The sequence below is a fragment of the Pelmatolapia mariae genome, linkage group LG20, assembly GCF_036321145.2.
Source record: "Pelmatolapia mariae isolate MD_Pm_ZW linkage group LG20, Pm_UMD_F_2, whole genome shotgun sequence".
NCBI classification, from domain to species: Eukaryota; Metazoa; Chordata; class Actinopteri; order Cichliformes; family Cichlidae; genus Pelmatolapia; species Pelmatolapia mariae.
The window spans coordinates 37,997,192-38,014,867 of NC_086244.1; the positions used below are offsets into that span (position 1 = coordinate 37,997,192).

Here is a 17,676-nt window from a genome sequence, read left to right on the forward strand (position 1 = left end):
ATGGACAACTGTTTGCAGTGCCAGAAAGTTATTTTTATACGAAGCTCAACCCCAATAAATGCAGCGTCTGGTGCATTAACAGTCACCATCCAAGAAAAATAGCATAGACTGTATATGAAAGATCGGGGCAGCCATGGTGACCTTTTTGGAAGACCCTTTTTTGGGAAGTCCAGCCTCAAAGCGCATCCTGCTTCATTGTTCCTCTGCTCACAAATGCTCGTCATGATTTACAAAATAAATAAGTAAGATGTATTTACTGAGGTCAGGAACCAATGAAGCTGAAGTAGTTTTTTTCTCTCACATATTTCTATAAAACTCTTTTTTCTTCAGCGAGAGAAACATCCTGCTTCTTTTGAAATACTGTAGAGAGATTATTTTCTTGAAAATCATTGTCAGGTTAGTCCTTACTTATCCTTGCTGAAGATTTGAGTATAAGAACCAGTTACGTGTAAACTTTTTACATACGAAAGACAAAATGATCTGACCAAAACTGTCAGATAGCTTGGACTTTTAAATTAACCATACACAGCACTGGTTCTCTTGGCACTTGCACACAGTTCTCAGATTGTTTTGGTTTTGGGATTTTTTTCAGTCTCTTAATGTGATGCTAGGCTGACTCAGTGGTGTGGATGTTGTAATCAGGCTCTGCGGGGGTTATATCTAAACTCATATTTTTCTGGCTTACAAGTCGCTACAGAATTAATTTGGGGTTAATCAGATGATTTGAGCTTATGTAAAACAAACATTAACAACAAAAAAGGCTTGACTTGGATTTGCACTCCTTCTAATGTCACTTTATTCTTTAAAGTGCTTCACTTTACTGTACAAAACTTAAACTAAACGAGCACATGCACTGTAAAAGATCAACAAATGATTACAGTTTGAGTCATTCTCAGATAGAAAATCATATTCAAAATTACTAAAGAATAACTCCACACCTGGTTGCAGATTGAGACCTTCACACTTATTAGCAGCGTCAGAGCTGAGCTTCTCATGGTTGTTTAAAAAATCTCAAGGAAGTTGAAAAAGCTCAGCGTGCTTTGTCGGGCTCTTGTAGCGAAGTTCAAATTCTTCTTTTTTGAATGTTGTATAAGAAGCCCATCAGATGCTGTGAAAACGCAAAGATGCCCTGAAATCGACAAAGTCTAGCAGCAACTTAAAGCATCTGTCTATAAGGGCTGCAGAGGCCTAACAAGAAGCTAACAGGAAGTCAACCAAGGGTGGAGGAGACACTGTGCAGCAGTGGCCCTCTTCTCTGGGTGATAATTCAACATGGAAAGTAGGAAGTCAGAGAACCCAGAGGCCTCCTCCAACAGGAAGTGGTATTTCTCCACCAAAACCTCATAGAGGCTCCAGAACCTCAGCGGACCGACACGACGCAGGTCACCTGGATGAAAACCATAAAGTGTTACAACAGATGAGCAGCTCACTGGCAGCAATAACAACACATTAACACAGGAAGAAAGACCTCATCTGGAAGTGAAGGTGGACGCTCACCTCTGCAGCTGAAGTACTCAGCAGAGTATTTACCCGACAAGGCAACAGCGGCTGGGATTTTGCCAAGCAGCTCCGTTATCTGGCCAATATGATCTGAGGTGGATAAACACATACAAGCATGGCACAGAATGCATTAGTATCCTAATTACAATGAAGGCATGGTGTAATCTCACTTAATCCCGTGTCAGTGCTCATCACACAGCCATCTGAACACACCTTCCTCCAGGGAAATGGACTCACTGGCTCTGGGCTCAAACAGTGAGTCTCCAGTGACCAACTCAAAGGCCTGAGAGAATTCAGGAGAACATTTAGAGGTGACGCACAGAATAAGTAAGAATGCACAGATAGCTTTTTATCAGAAAGGTTTCACTATAGGTTATTTAGCTACAGGGTAGCATAGCTTTAGCTACGAATTATGCAAAATTACTTTAATTCAATTTTGATGGAATGATATATAAACATAACATTATGGGATTAAATATTCCAAAGTGTGAACATCACATTAGTTTGGATTGTCTCTCACCATGCATGCGACACTCCAGATGTCAGCAGGTGGGCCATAATCAGATCCCAGCAAAACCTCTAGTGAGCGATACTGTCGGGTCTGGATCTCCTCACAGAAATGTTTGTACTGGTGATGACAGACAGAAGGGTTTAAAGGTGATTTGGTGTGTGTGCGCGTGTGCATGTGTCAGAGCTAGAAAGATCTATTCCTCTTTATTCCCTTTCTTGTTGTTTTATTTTCTTTGTCACTTGTGTTCTACAGTGTGGCTTCTCAGCAGAGTTGAAGCATCATGTTTACACTTATTGCAATAAACTTTGCCCTTTTCTTCCAAATCTGGCTCGAGTTCTTACGTTGAGTGTGGAGGTACAATACAAAATCTCAGTTCCTCTTTGCATTGGAGGATTTATAGTGCTTTTTAAGGAAACCACTTCAATACTATAGCTATTAAGATAATTAAATGTGATCAAACTACATCCACACAGTACCAAAAGTGAATACAATAGTTTTGTCCACTGGGGGGCAGCAGAGAGCATTTTGGAACAGAATGTTGACATTTAATATTGGCTAATGTTGCAAACTTCTGATGACAAAAACATAAAGTGACTGACCCTTTATACAATTTAATAATACACTAATAAAATATGTTAAACCAAAAGTGTAGCGAGTGTAAATACTAACCACCCAACAGGAGCTCCCCAAGTCAGCAATCTTCACTGCAATTTCCTTTAAGCTGTACGGGTTTACCTGCCTGCTTTCTGAGAGAAAAAACAAAACAAACATTATTATCATTATTATTATTATTATTATTATTATTATCATCATCATTATGAATTGGGATTTCTAAGATAAATGTTTTATATTAAAATTAAATAGTACACAGCTGTTTTTGTCCAGCTCTAATAGCTGGGATGGCATGGTTAATGTATTTGCTTGATTACATGTTGAATTAGTTTCATTATTTTTTTTCTAGCACAAAAACAAACACCACAAATACTGAAGCAAATATTTATTTATGTATTTACAGCTGCATGGTTGCATATACGGCCCATCAGAAATAAAAATATCTGGCGGTGAACCTTTTTATTACTGAAACTCTTAAACACTCTCAAGCATCTGTAGCAATGAAGGACAAAATAAAACGTGCCTGGTGAACTGGCTTCCTTCCCAGTCTGTAACGAGGAGGAGCTGCTGCCCTCTGCTGGTGCTTTGTGGGACTGCTTTTCCAGACACACAAGAATGTTTTCTGGCTTGATGTCTGTGTGGATGATTTTACACTGAGAGTGAAGGTAGTCCAGGCCCTGCAGGACCTACAGAAAAATACACAGATCTGATGATGTTTCCTTTCCTTTCCTGCTTCCTCACCGATGATTTTATCAGGAAAAAACATCAGGAATCGGGAATCAGCTCTCAATTCCCCCACCATGTCATTGTTTTCACAACTTGAGATCTTCCTCTATTAAAGTTTGTTTAAGCAACACTTTTGAGAAAATTATTTCTATTAATATTATAAATTACTAAGCTATAGCCAGAATAATTAGCTTAGATTAACATTGTGCAGCATAGACTGTTGGTAAAGTGCTTAACAATGTAAAATGCCACTAAAATAAATAAAATGCACAAGAGTGATCCAGTAAAATATAGAAGAGAAAAAAAATAAAATCAGTAAATCAATAAATAAAATCAATAATAGTCAATAAAAACAACTAAAACAACAACTAAGGCTGTTAAAACCAAAATGTTTAGGTCAACGTGTGTTAAAAGCCAGACCATAAAAATGTGTCTTCAGTAACGATTTAAAAAGTTTGTGCGTTTGTGCAGATCTAATATTAAGATGAAGTCTGGTATAGGGAAAGCTCTGTCACCACGAGATTTAAGTTTAGACCATGGAATAGTTAAGATTAGTTTTGACCTGGACCCCGTGGTTCTTTCTGGAGCATAAATAAATAGGAGCTCAGACAGGTGAGAAGGGGCTCGGCCGTTTGGTGATTTAAAAAGAAAAAGTAAAATGTTAAATTGGATCCTGTAAGGAACAGGAAACTAGTGTAGGGGGACCAACACTGGGGTGATATGCTCCTTCTGTTTTGTGCCAGTTAGCAGAAAAGCAGCTGCATTTTGGACCAACTGGAGACGATATATAGAGGCCTGCTCCAAACCAAAGTACAGAGAATTGCAGTAGTCCAGTCTGCGAGTAATGAACAGATGAATAATACGTTCAAAGACATTAGCTGGAAGGTATGGCTTTACCTTGGCTAGCTGTCTCAAATGAAAAATAGCTGGATTGGACTACTGCGCTCACCTGCCTACATAAAGGAACCATTTGACTGACAATAGGAAGATAATGGGCCCAGAGCACTGTCAATGTGTTTATTAATGAAGTTGCCAAAAATGACAGCTTCTTTTTTGTTTTAATTTACTTTTAAAAAAATTTAAGGACATCCACTGTTTAACGTCATCAAGGCAAAGTAATAATAGCTGAAGTGAGTCTGTCCCTACATTTAAAGGCAGACAGATCTGCAAGTCATCTGCAAAACAGTGAAATGAAAGGTTGTACAATGAGAAAATAGACCCCAGTTGCAAAAAAGACTACAGTGCAAACAAGGCAGGACCCTAAATAGAGCCTTGAGGTACACCATAATTACGAGAGGCTATTTTGGAGCTGTGGGGGCCCATGTTGCCATAAAAAGCCCTTCCAGATAAGTAGGACTGAAACCACTGAAGAGCAGACCCTTTTAGGCCAGCATATGATTCCAGCCGTGATAGCAGGATATCATGGTCAACGTGTCAAAGGCTGCTGTCAGGTCCAACAACAAGAGGGCAGGGCTGCCAGAAACCAGAGTTAAAATTAAACATGTTGTCTCAGTGCTGTGTAGTGATTAAAACCAGACTGACACTTTTAGAGATCTCATTAAGATCAAGGTCGCTAACTGTTTGTTCAGAAATGATTACCCCAAATTTCCCCAAATGGGAAACTGTACAAAAACTTATTGGTTAAAAAATTATCCCACAAATTTTGAACAAAGAGGTGCAGTTTAAATTAAACACACCTTGTATGAACTTGATTTCTGGTGCCTGAGTTTTCCGGTCTGCTTTGTCTTACCTGGATAAGTATTTGTTTGATCCAAGGCTGCAACAGTCCTGGATTCCCAAAGCAGAGCTGCAAGCTTCTCAGGTCAGGCCCCAGCAGCTCCAGCACTAGGCAAATGTCTAACCACCATACATTAAGGTCAGTTTCCCAAACCACTTTGCTGCAAAAACTACATCCACTACAACGTGTTCACATTTTAATACTTTGATATTGATTGTTTCAATGATGTAATGGAACAGCTCAAAGGATTCTGGAATATGCGCCCAAGAAATCCCATCTCCAAAAAGGATACGTACCCCATTGACCCCAACCAGCTTAAACTCATCTAGCAGTCGAACGATCCTTTGGCCAAAGGGGTGACGGCCCACAGAACCACTGGCCTGTTGAAAGAGAGGAGACGAGAGGATGAAAACAGAGGAAGAAGAGCAAGAAGAGGTGTTTTTTTTTTTTTTTTAAAAAAAGAGGGAGGGGATGATTTGTCCTTTACTAAAAGATTGGCAGAGAGTGATGCTCCAAAGATATGACAGAGAAAAATATCTGACAGACAGAGCGCTTAGAGAGGAGATACACAAGCAGACAGTCACTAACACATCGCAGGAGAGCCAGTTCATCCTCTCCAGCCTGGGTGAAGCCAGCCCCACTCTTCAACACCTTCACAGCAACACGCCGACCTAGCCTGCCAACACAGACACCAGATCAGATCTGCATGCTGGTTACTGGACAAAGTAAAAGACTCAAACTAAATATTTGTTTGATCCGATTTTTAATTATTATTATTATTATTATTATATGATGCCTAATAAGATAAAATTTCTCCACCGCTTCCACCCTGATCATATCACACAGTCTCAAAATGAACCTACTTGAGGTCCTGGCAGAGCCATACAGTGGAGAAATAACCCCAGCCGAGTTTGGACACCACCTGGTATCTTCTGTTGAAGGTGTCCCCTATCTGGATGGGGTGGTACCCACCTGGGGGGGATAAAAGTAGAATGACATGAATGAACAAAGTCCCAAAGTTTCAGTGATTAGGCACCTCTCTATATGACCTGACATCTGAAACCTTGTTATCATTCGCTAAGGATTTTCCATCTGCTGTTTAGAGAGCTTTGAAAGACGACTAAAAATATAGCCGCTAAAGCTATTTCTGGCGTTACAACTTCCTATAGGCTATAACATGTCTGTTAGTGAGTAATACATTCAGATCTGCTAGTAGGACAGAGAAAAATGGCGAAGCATACGTCTGTATCGTTTCTCTTTCAGCAAGCATGACACACAGTTGTTGGACATTGTCAGGAGTCCTGAAACTGAATTTCTGCGTCTATTAAATTTAAGCATGAGATACACCAGCCTGTGATTTATTACTGTGTCAGGCACCGGTGGTATCACATATGCAGCAAAGGATATATGAGGTACACACAAAGACTTGCACAGCTGGCAGGTAAGAAGCGAGGACCAAGGTCAGACCAGCAAATTGGCAACCAGATACGGCGCATTAAAGCAATGCATAATGAGAGAGGCACACAGGCTTAGTGCAGCTATGAGGCTTATGAGAAGCCACTCTTTGGATTTACACAAGCAAAGCACAAGAAAAAATATGCATGAATTCTTATGGTCGTCTTTGACTTTTTACCCCTCAAAAGCCAAACAGGAGTAACCCTCAAAGCTGTTTTCTGAGCTAAGCAGTTTCTGTCATAATTCAGGCTGCTAATAGAATAAAATGACTGCGTTTACATCAGAAGTTAGCGAGAGTGGTCTCTACCTATGTAGCTACCCTTGGAAAAGCCCAGAAACTATTCTAATGTCTGTCAAACCAGAACTTTCTTGTGTCAGAACTTGTCAATAAGGGTAGAGTGGAGATCAAATGTTGTCTTTATGGGGGAAAAGGGTTATATTGGCTCACCTTAGGGATGAAACTTAAATAGATGGTCACGTTATAGTCAACTCACAATACAGTAGGTGTGTGATCTTATATTCTCAGTCACTGTGGTTTGCTCTTCTTATACATAGGCTGTCTAGTTCTAATTATGTCTGAACCTGCCTTCTTCTTGACCTGTAAGAAGTTGACCCAAAGTCAAAATCTCGTTTTCAAACTGCTGCATTCTGTAAATGGAGCCTGAAACGTTAAATCTACAAGAAGCACTCCAAGAGCACAAACCTCCACCAAGGCAGCTCTCTCTCCTGGCAGTCTTAAAGCAATAGTGTTTTTTTGTTGTTGTTGTTGTATATATTCACTTTGCATCAGCTTGGTGGATAAAAGGCCAATTTTAATGGATTGTTAACATGACCCCACTATACACCCCTACAAATCTTTTGAGTTGTTGTGTTTGCAGATAGCATTTTCGTGCGTGTTCTACCAAAAACAAAACTTCCTTGGTGGAGGTAATTATAGCCGTGACCTTATAAAGATGCAGTGAATATTGGCAAATACAGTACCGGCAACTTCCTGGTCTGAAAATCAAAGCCACTGCTAAACACACTCTAATGTTCACTTGAGGCCGACCCAGAAGCAAGTCAATCATAGCAAACCTTCATGTTAAAATATTCAACTGGACAACATTAAAATGTAGGTTTACTAATACAAAAATGGTTCTTGTGGCCTACCAGGTCTTACCTACACTGCATGAGCTTCAGTCAGTTAGACTTTAGTCTTTTATTAGTCTATTTCTTAGCACTAATTCACATTTATTTGTGCCTGTATATTGCACCCGTGTGGTTTATGAATGAAGCTTAGTGTAGCTAGCTAACAATGTTAGCAAAAATGCTAACATTGAGACATCAAACTGAGGAGACCATAATCAAAGGGTTAGGTCTCACGGGCTATAGCCATCTTTTATATGCATATATCTTTTATATACAGTCATGAATGAGCAATGGAGTGAAGAGAAATGTGCACGAAGGCCTCAGCTACAAATTGTGACGGATTGGTGACTTGGTCAAAGTATCTGTAAAAGGGCAACTACTGAAGTGAACTGGACGACTGAAGTCGCTGTTTCTTTTATATAATGTGGATGAAGGGTTTGATAGAGATGACAGATTACTCAGGGGTTGACTAAGGCTCTCAAATTCCTGAATCTGAGAATCTGTGGGATACATGGAGACCCCACCTCACAACTTAAAAGATTAAAGGATTTGATGATAATGTCCTTGTGTCTGATATCCTTAGGGGACCTTGAGATGTCTCAGAGTGCATGACTCCATGTTCAATGGTGGCACAATGGAGAGTACATGATGTCAGGTGTGTGGTTAATATACGAGCGGGTAATATATGTAGTGAATCTGACAAACCTAAAAGTAGACTTTACTCTGTCCAGTATCAGACATGTTAAGATTTCTTTCAAACAGCTCAGTGTGCAGTTTTGCATTTCATATTCACAGACTCATCCAATCTTGTTTCCACCATCTTTAGAACAAACCAGAATCTGGTAACTGTTTCCTTTTTAAAGCTGTCCAATCCACCGCCCAAGCGCTCCTCTCGTCGTACTTGGACAACTCTTCTGGCAAAAATCCGAAAACTATTTGTAAACTGTAGCAGCAACGCTCAGTGTCTCAAAATGATGCTGCCAACAGGAACTTAGCTTGCAACAGCGGCCCATTCTCATAAACACTGCATCATTTCCAGCTGGAGCGGGCTCTGAATAACAGAGTCAGCATGTTGAAAGAATCTTTAATTACATCCTGGTACAAGCTGCTTTGAGGGCTTCGAGAGGCTCGGGGAAACATGTGTGAGTTACCATAACAGTATTCTCGGGGGTCCTCGGAGACCTGACTGTCCTTGGGATCCAGCTGCTCCTGGCATCCAAGGGCTTTGAAACTGTTAGACACGCCACCCTCACTCCTGCAAACACACACAAACCCAGAAATTCAAACAGTGTATTCATATGTGTGTCAGTTTCTGAGAGCTGAACTACTTTTGGAGATTCCCACAGACTCAGCGTGCCGTGGACGTTTGCCCCACTGCCCAGCTGAGAGTGGACAAGCAGCACCGGAAGTTGCACTATTTCTGACTAGGCTGTAAATCATTTAGAAGCATCTCCGCGCAACCTGATAACTCTACACGCCAGCTGCTCCCAATACACAGATGGAGTCAGAGTCACATCATGTCTGGAAATACTGATCACAGGTCTGTTTTCAGCAGAGGGACATATAAAGTAGAGTTTTAAGAGCTGGATGCGAATAAATGTGAAAGATTTTAGGGGCAAACTTTAAATAATTATCGATAATGTAAAAAAAAAAAGAGTTTAGGAGCTGAGTTGCATTTTCTTGAGGTCACGCAAGAATGCAAGGCTACATAAAAACATGAAAGAAGATACGAAATAATAATGATGATACTAATGCAGAAAGTTTTATACTCACACACAATGCTGTTCAGCCTCTGTATGAGGCAGGCAGGGGCTCCTCTGCATGGTGCGATTCAGCAGATGTCGCCAGTACCTTAAAATTTCAGATTTTTTGGCATAAAGTGAGGAGAGAGTTAGGCGCAGGAGAAAAGCAAGTAGCCCTGATTACAGTTTCTGCCCTTGAATCTAGTTAAGCAGCTGAGAGGTGGAGGTGGTGGAGGTAGAAGGGGTTGTGGTGAGGGTCTGCTTGGTCTCTCAGGAGGCTGGAATCAGCAGTCAGCAGGATCTAAACATGGAAATCCCCCCGCAGGGTCTTGGCTCACAGTCTGTCAGGTTTTCACCTGCTCTGCTGCAGGACTTGCATCTTTCAGTCACCAGCCTCAGATTAAACTCTCTCTCTCTGTTCCTCGATGTCTCGTGCACGCTGGGAAAGCTATAAAAGAGAGAAGGCGCCCCTAAAAGATGAGCCGAACGTCACACAAGGCCAAACAGAGTGAGGGAAGAGAGGGAACGACAGCTGCTACAGGGATCACAGACTGCTAAACCTGCCTGCAGCACATTCTTAAGGATTAAAATAAATCCTTAAGAAATAAAGTCGTTAAAAGTCCCATTTTTTAAAAACAGATTGCAATTTAAAGCGCTCTCTGCATGAGGATTTTACATTTAGATGAGCTCAGCTTTTGAGGAAGAAGTTTAACAGAAGCATCTGGCACAATCTTGACAAATATATTGTACACTTGATCTTACAGCCTCCTTCACATCTCAGTGGCTGAGTGTGCTTTTTCTTGCCAACACCATGCTGTTAACACTCTTACATGGCACCGCATTTTATAGTGGATGCCGTAGAGCAAAGGAGCTTCTGGCTCGTAAAACAGGAAAGCGTGTTGAAGGCAGAGGAATGAGGGTTGGGTGTGTGATGTGAGATGTCAAGAGGCCTGTCGACCTCACATGAATAACTGTTAATAGTCAGATGACACATGATGGCATCGTGTCTCCTTGAAATTTTCCAGCTGCAAAGCACATGAAACTATAACTGGTGTGTGTTTACTGTGAGAATGTTTATATTACTGAAGACAAGATTTCTGAACTTCAGAGTGTTGAAAATGCATGCATTTGCTTTGGGTGACACAAAGGTGTGATGTGGCAATGCTGCAGATAAAAGTCCACTGAGTCCTGCCTCATTTACCTGCTATTTCCAGCAGATAATCTGAAGTGGATGTTATCCTGCTGTGTCCTGGTCAGCAATTTTCATGCAAGTGACAAGTGTCATATTTTCACTTCCATCCAGTTCTCTTCAATGCATCTGTGGACCCACAAACAGCAGCTGGAAAATAAATGCTGATATTTCTTCCTCCGTCTACTGTCTAGTAATGAAAATGCAAAATATTCCACGTTGATGTTTACTAATGGTACTTTTCTGTGTTCGTAGTTTATGACAGGATGTCATGAAAAAGCAGCCTCAAACCAGGACATAGCCTCCACCGTGTTTTATACATGACTGCAGACAATCCCAACCTCCTGATGATATCACCATACTTCAGCATTTTGTCTCAGCCAGCCTTTCACTGAGATTATTTCTGATGAAGATCTCTCTTTGCTTCGGTCTTTGCTGCATTTTCTTTACTTTTTCTAAAGGGCATAACTTTCAGATACTGTTCATCTGCTGTAGATCGTTTTTAGGCCTGCCACTTCTTCTTTGTCCTCCACTTGTCTAGTTTCCTCAGTTCTCTTTTTAAGGACAGGCTGCACACGGCAGCACGGTGGTTAGCACTGTTGCCTCACAGTCCTGAGTCCAATTCCACCATCAGGCTAGGGTCTTTCTGTGTGGAGTTTGCATGTTCTCCCCATGTACTCTGGCTTCCTCCCACAGTCCAAAGACATGCAGTTATTGGGGAAAGATTAATTGGAAACTCAAAATTATCCATAGGCGTGCATGTGAGAGCGAATGGGTGTCTGTGTCTATGTGTTAGCCCTGCGACAGACTGGCAAACTGTCCAGGGTGTACCCTGCCTCTCACCCTAAGACAGCTGGGATAGACTCCAGCCTCCCTGCGACCCTGAAAAAGGATAAGCGGAAGCGAATGGATGGAGGCTGCACACCATGCCCATATGGTTTTCAGGTAATAGCAAGTAAGAACGGTTAATGGTATTTTGGGTGCAAAAATCCTATTTTAAGCCTGTCAAGCTGTTATCGTTGGCATTTTTCACAGATTCCAAAGATTGTAACTGAAGAAATGGGAACAAATTATATGTTTTTGCAACAGGCTGCTAGTAAGTACCAAAAGATGTGAATTTAAATGGGGGTTTTTGCTAAGGTATTTGTTATGTGCTGACACAGTATGTGTCTGTTTTAAAAATGATGTGAATCAAATGGTAGAGAATAGTAGGTATCACTGTAAAGATTCAAGCCAAAAATCAAAAACACGTGTTCGACCAGTTCTGGTCCAAAACAACAAACTCCATCTGCACTGCTTTCCAGCTCAGGCCACCAAACGCTCAGCAGACCATGGAGACCATGTAGAGATTCACAGGTTCAGAATGTAAGATTAAACACAGGCCTTAACCTACCTACTGAGTACTTTTACAAATATAGGCTGTTATACTGATCTCTTGAAACATATTCCAAGCCTGTTTGGACTGTAGAACAAACAAAGCTCAAGCCAGGGCTTCTTTAAAGTTCTCGCTAGGCTGTTTTGTTGCACAGCGTCGGAGCGAGCAGGTGTCCATTCTTGTTTTCCAGCCCATCCTCTCATGTCCTGGTATTACTCTCTAATGTTGGTCCAATCTTAATCCTAAAAGCCTGTGCTGGTTGTTACCATTCTCCAGTTGCACTGAGCTGTAATAACACACTTCCCACAGGAGCAATCGGTGTGTGTGCGTGTGTGTGTGTCTGTGTGTGTGGAGAGAAATCAAAATAGCACCTGCACAAATTTAGATCATTGGGTTAGTAGGGGATAAATAAATAGATAATGCAACAAACTTCTTCCTTAAAGTATACATACTAACTCATGCGTTTGATCCCCCTGCCCACTACAGACTGAACTGTGACCTGCACTGTTTTTTGCTATGACCACAGTCAGCCAGCCTGTCTTTGGTTTACAACTTGAAACATATACAAAGAACGCACACATTAAATATCTTCAGGGGTGACTACATTTCATCGCCCGCCTGCCCCAAGAAAACACATACAAACACCACACTGACTGGCAGCTTATATAGAAATACTTCATATTTTTACTGATAATCTGAGCAATCATACTTATTGCTGTTATCTCTGTGTGGAGCACGGTGTGGCATTACCAGCTTTATGTGACAGGTGCTCATACTCGTACATTTACAGACGTCTAAATATGGAGTCTCTATCCTGGATTACTGATGACAGGAAGCAGTTAATATACGAGCTGACACTCAGCTACTGCACTAATCGCTATCAAGAACCAGGGACTTGTCACAGTGCTGAAGGGATGCTGTTTAAAAAAAAAAAGAAAAAAGGGGGTCCTGTCAATAACACTGGAAATGAAATACATTCTGTATATTGTTGAGTCTATGATAACACTGTGTTTAACACACTCAGCTTCCCAACAAAGGCCTGTGGCTGCCACCTGTTTAACATTTAGACAGAAAAAGTGACCGATCTAACTAATAGCAGTGACAATAACTGGACTGGATCTGTGAGCTGAATCCATCCAGGTTTTAACGCTCTCATTCTAGAAATAGATCATCTTGCCATGGAAATGGGACTGTGACATGTTAGCTGAGACCTGATTATTTTTTGCTACAATACTGCATGAGTGCTAGGGACGGACCCAAGTGTTTACCACAAACTTGGTGAAGACAGTGTGTGGGACTAAAAGTGGAGCTTAACACTACTAAAACCTGCTGTTTCACCAACAGCCAGTCAGTCCCTGCAGCCTGCTCCATATTAAAATGTCTAACTGTAGTTTACACGTCTTAATTAATGTCTTTGTAACAAGTGCATTTCTCTCTATATTTTTCTGTAGCTCATTTCTCTGTATGTTGAGGCTTAGGGGTGTTTGGGGTAGGCCGTTTCATGTAAAAATGCACCAACAGGCGTCTGCAGCATGCATGCTGACATTACTTTCACCAAATCAATCTGATAAACTGAACCTGTTGATTGTATTTGTGTTGTTAGTGCCTTTTTTGAGCATTTTATTGGAATTGTCTGATAAATGACAATCCAAGAATTCTAGTATTTTATTTGTCATGTTAACTAACACTAAACAGCAGATAAAAACTCGTTAACTTCAGCTGTTCTTCAGTAAATATGGCAACTTTTGGTTCCAGAAAAATCAGGATACCTAATGAAGAGTATGTGTTTTAGTGTGATAACCATCTTTAAATGTCATAGTAAAAAATAAAGAAAAAGAAAAAGAAAGGTGTACCTAGTTAGTTGCTTGAGTTACACTTGCCCATTTTTACCAGTGGCTGTGGCTATATATATATATATATATATATATATATATATATATATATATATATATATATATATAGTGCTGGTTCACTAGTGTCTGGATAGACGGAGGTGTTCAGTTACAGTGTTTTAATGAGGAGAGAATCACATATATTAAAAACTTTTGAAATATTTTAAGATCCTTACCTCAAATTATATAAAGGCACTTTGAAGTGAAAATGAACTAGACATGAATTAAACTGAACTGTACAAGTGAACCATATTTGCTCCAGAAAACACATCAAGATCCTCCTTCTTTCAAAAGAAGTCAAAATTAACTCATGTTCAAAAAAATATTTACACACAAATTTAATAATGCAAAAAATGAAACTTCTATTAACATCTGGACCTGTTTATTGCATCACATTAAACTGTTGTTAGGTTCATCCTATCAGTTGGTTAGAGAATGCTAAAGTCATGATTACTTAGGAAAAGTATGTACAGAACAAACATCAGAACTGAGCTTTGCTTACACAAGCAACACCAATGCGCATGGTAAAACCAAAAAATCCTGTTTGTTTGTTTTTTTTAATTTACAAGATAACTGCTTGAAACATTTAAAATGGGTCCAAAATGTTCAAAAATAATCAGCATCTGAGAAAAACTGGATTTGAGTTTGAAACTCCTCAAATCCAACTCGATGTACAAAAAAACAAAAAAAAAAAAAACCAAACAAACATCTGAATGTGACGGGAATAAATGTTTCATAGATCTGTAAGGAAAAATCCAACAACATATGCAATAAAATAAATAAACAATAAATTAAACTGGGAAAATAAAAGGATTCTCACATGAGGCGTGGCAGAGCAACAGGCACCTTTGTTAGGCAATTACAATATGTGATTTAAGTCTCAGAGATGAGACTTTTTCCCCCTTTTTGTAAAGGAAAAAAAAATGACACGTACACTGACACTGCTTCATCAGCGTAACAAGATTCAGCGAAAACATATTTTTCCTGAAACAATAAATTTAAGCAGTGGTCATGTGACCACAGAGAAGAGAAAACAGGTCTTTCTGAAAATATATATAAAGTAGAGCCCGACCAATTTATCAACGGGCTGATGTCGTTAGCCAATATTAGCTATTTACAGATCTGTTGGTGTCAGGATTTATAATGGCCAATAAATGAAAATTAAAAAGTAAGTAAGTAAGTAAAACAGAGACGGGAGAAACACCTTTCGATTGGTGACCCGAGGGCACTCTGTAAGGGTTGGCAACGTGTTTGGAACGGCAGACGCAACAATCAGCTGATCTATGCAGGATGGGCCAAAGTGAGAAAGAATACATAAACTTGTGTTAGATTCAACCTGACTTTAAAGGGAAAATGATTTCATCATAGTTTAGTGTACAAATCAAGTATTCATTGAGTTTATTCCACATTTTATTTGTTTTGCTTCTCTATAACAACCTATGAGACACCTTTAAAATCAAAAGTAAATGTCCCCAGTATTTGACATTTCTAAAAGTGTTCCTCAGTTCTTTTGTGCATTTTATTTTTAATATTTTTGCTTTTATTAGTTAAGTTCGGGTTTGATCTCGTATGAATTTTGTCTGCATGTAGTTTAACTTGTGTAGAAGATTTGACTTTCGGACAGATTGTTCTTAAGTCAGCTACAAATGTTGTTGTTAAACTGCTTTGCGTCTGCAAATAAAAGCAAAGATTGCAAAATGCAACAAAATTTGTGAAACGTTACCTAAAAAAGAAAATTCCCCAAGCTGTAGGTTATCTTTAAAAAAAAGCAGATTGAGAGCTTTTATAAAACATTAGTCTTGGCTTTAAACTAAATTAGGCAGCAGCTACAAATTACAGTAAAAGAACTGGTAATGACAAGCTTAAAAAATGAAACATACCCAGGGAAACCATCCAATAACAGCTAACTGAACATGACAACAGAGTAAGACTTGGAAGGTTGATCTCAGGAAAGTAAAAACAGAATGAAAACATACTTCAGATTCAATAAGTGATAACTTAGACCACTGACAGTGTCATTATCAATTTGTAAGACTTTGAGAAAACATGGTAGAAAACTCCAAAGCTGTTGGTGTTTAAGGTCAAATCCTCCTTTTCTCTTTTGCCACTTTATTTTGTCCTCCAGCACACTTAGATTTTCTTTTTTCTCCAACAAATCTACATTTAAACTTGGGGCAGGAATGTTCTGTGCAGTAACTCTGAAAAATGTCCATCAAGACAGAGAAATCCCCCCCCCCCCCCAAAAAAAAATGATCTCTTTTGTTTTGTTATTAATTTCCCTTTAGGTGACTTAAACATCAGAAATCCAAGGTTCAGAAGAAATTCCTTCGTTTTGATGTGCTCGGTTTCACATTTTCTCAGTTTTTCCCCCCTCCTCAGCGATGTGGCGCTCTTTTTGCTCCCAAAATGAAACAAAAGAGGAGTGTAATTGTGCACACCGATTCAGCACAGGAAACACGGTCAGTGTCAATGAGCATTCCTCACCTCACTAACAATTAGTCTGTCAAAATGACAGCAGAATCACAGAATGTGACCAAATAGTCCTTTTTCTTAGGGAAAAAAAAGTTTTCTTTTTGTTTTGTTTTTTTCCAAGGAGATGTCAAAGAAAGTTTCTTTCCACAAATGTCTATCCCAGCCGTGGAAATCATAGGTCTGTAACCTTGTTTTCAACGGCAGCTGCTATCTGTTGGAGCCTGTATCCAAGCTGCATCTTCTGAGCCGTGCAGTCCTCTTCCAGAGCTGTGATAATCTGATAGAAGGTGAAAAGAGTTCAATTAAAATTCTTACTTAACATATTAAAGTTAGAGCAATGAGCTATCTTCCTTGAAAAGATTTCACTCCTATAGAAGCTTCTCACGCTTTGGTTGCTAGCAGATTGCTGCAGTCAAGTGTAGTTGGAGACCCCAACTTTTCTGCAAAAACACGCTACCTACTAGCCAACCTGAAACCTGAAACAGTGCAATGCAAACCAGAAGTGGAGAATGCACCCCTTCAAAGTTAAGGATATTCCTGGGTGCACATTTGCAGACAAGATGGCATCTTCCATGTAAACTACAGACAACTTTGGAAATCTACTAGAATCAAAACAGTTCCAAGAAAGTTTGAATCAACTGGTTGGGAATACAAGTTTTCCTTTCAGTGGTTGCCAGACCATTGTGGACTTGTCCCTAAGCCTCTATGTCTGGAGCCTTGAGCGTACAGTGTGACACATCCAAAACGGCAGACAAGTTAACATCACATTGCTGCAAAATCTCAATGAAAGTCTGAGGAAACAGCCATCTGCGCTGACCTTAGTAAACGCTTTTCCTGGTTAGTTTATGGGCTCAGTTACTCATTTTGAGCAATACAATATGAAACCTTAAGTCTGCGTTGTGCACTGTGATAATCCTATGTGTCAGGAAAGGAGGACTCATACATATACAGTCAGGTCCATAAATATTGGGACATCGACACAATTCTAACATTTTTGGCTCTATACACAACCACAATGGATTCCAAATGAAACGAACAAGACATGCTTTAACTGCAGAGTGTCAGCTTTTATTTGAGGGTATTTACATCCAAATCAGGTGAACGGTGTAGGAATTACAACAGTTTGCAAATGTGCCTCCCACTTCTTGAGGGACCAAAAGTAATGGGACAGAATAAGAATCATAAATCAAACATTCATTTTTTAATACTTGGTTGCAAATCCTTTACAGTCAATCACAGCCTGAAGTCTGGAACACATAGACATCACCAGACGCCGGGTTTCATCCCTGGTGATGCTCTGCCAGGCCTCTACTGCAACAGTCTTCAGTTCCTGCTT

The 17,676-nt window shown here is 39.9% G+C and overlaps 2 protein-coding genes across 3 annotated transcripts in view; both read right to left on the reverse strand.

Moving 5' to 3' along the window:
• Positions 1-456: 456 nt before the first annotated feature.
• Positions 457-9,906, reverse strand: si:ch211-220i18.4 (SRSF protein kinase 3). Its single transcript, XM_063464279.1, has 12 exons — positions 9,444-9,906; positions 8,822-8,925; positions 5,951-6,059; positions 5,676-5,763; positions 5,380-5,467; positions 5,100-5,206; positions 3,147-3,309; positions 2,681-2,757; positions 2,021-2,128; positions 1,714-1,783; positions 1,498-1,590; positions 457-1,387 (listed from the first exon to the last, which is right to left on the reverse strand). The coding sequence occupies exons 1-12, from the start codon at positions 9,491-9,493 to the stop codon at positions 1,200-1,202; spliced, it is 1,245 nt and encodes a 414-aa protein (XP_063320349.1). The 5' UTR covers positions 9,494-9,906; the 3' UTR covers positions 457-1,199.
• A 4,227-nt stretch (positions 9,907-14,133) lies between these two features.
• plxnb1a (plexin b1a) overlaps positions 14,134-17,676 on the reverse strand; it is a 76,192-nt gene continuing 72,649 nt past the window's right edge. For both annotated transcript variants that reach the window (XM_063463456.1, XM_063463455.1), the window contains one exon: positions 14,134-16,617. In XM_063463456.1, the coding sequence (XP_063319526.1) occupies positions 16,513-16,617 (105 nt within the window). In that variant the 3' untranslated portion in view covers positions 14,134-16,512. The remainder of the gene's footprint in view (positions 16,618-17,676) is intronic.

What these genes read in the sequence shown, in the direction of transcription:
- si:ch211-220i18.4 (XM_063464279.1), bottom strand. Translation starts at nt 9,493, where the DNA reads ATGCAGAGGAGCCCCTGCCTGCCTCATACAGAGGCTGAACAGCATTGT. An exon ending in GAGGCTGAACAGCATTGTGT is followed by an intron (nt 8,926 to 9,443) that starts GTGAGTATAAAA and finishes GTGTGTTTGCAG; the next exon opens with GAGTGAGGGTGGCGTGTCTA. An exon ending in TCTGGAGTGTCGCATGCATG is followed by an intron (nt 1,784 to 2,020) that starts GTGAGAGACAAT and finishes GAATTCTCTCAG; the next exon opens with GCCTTTGAGTTGGTCACTGG.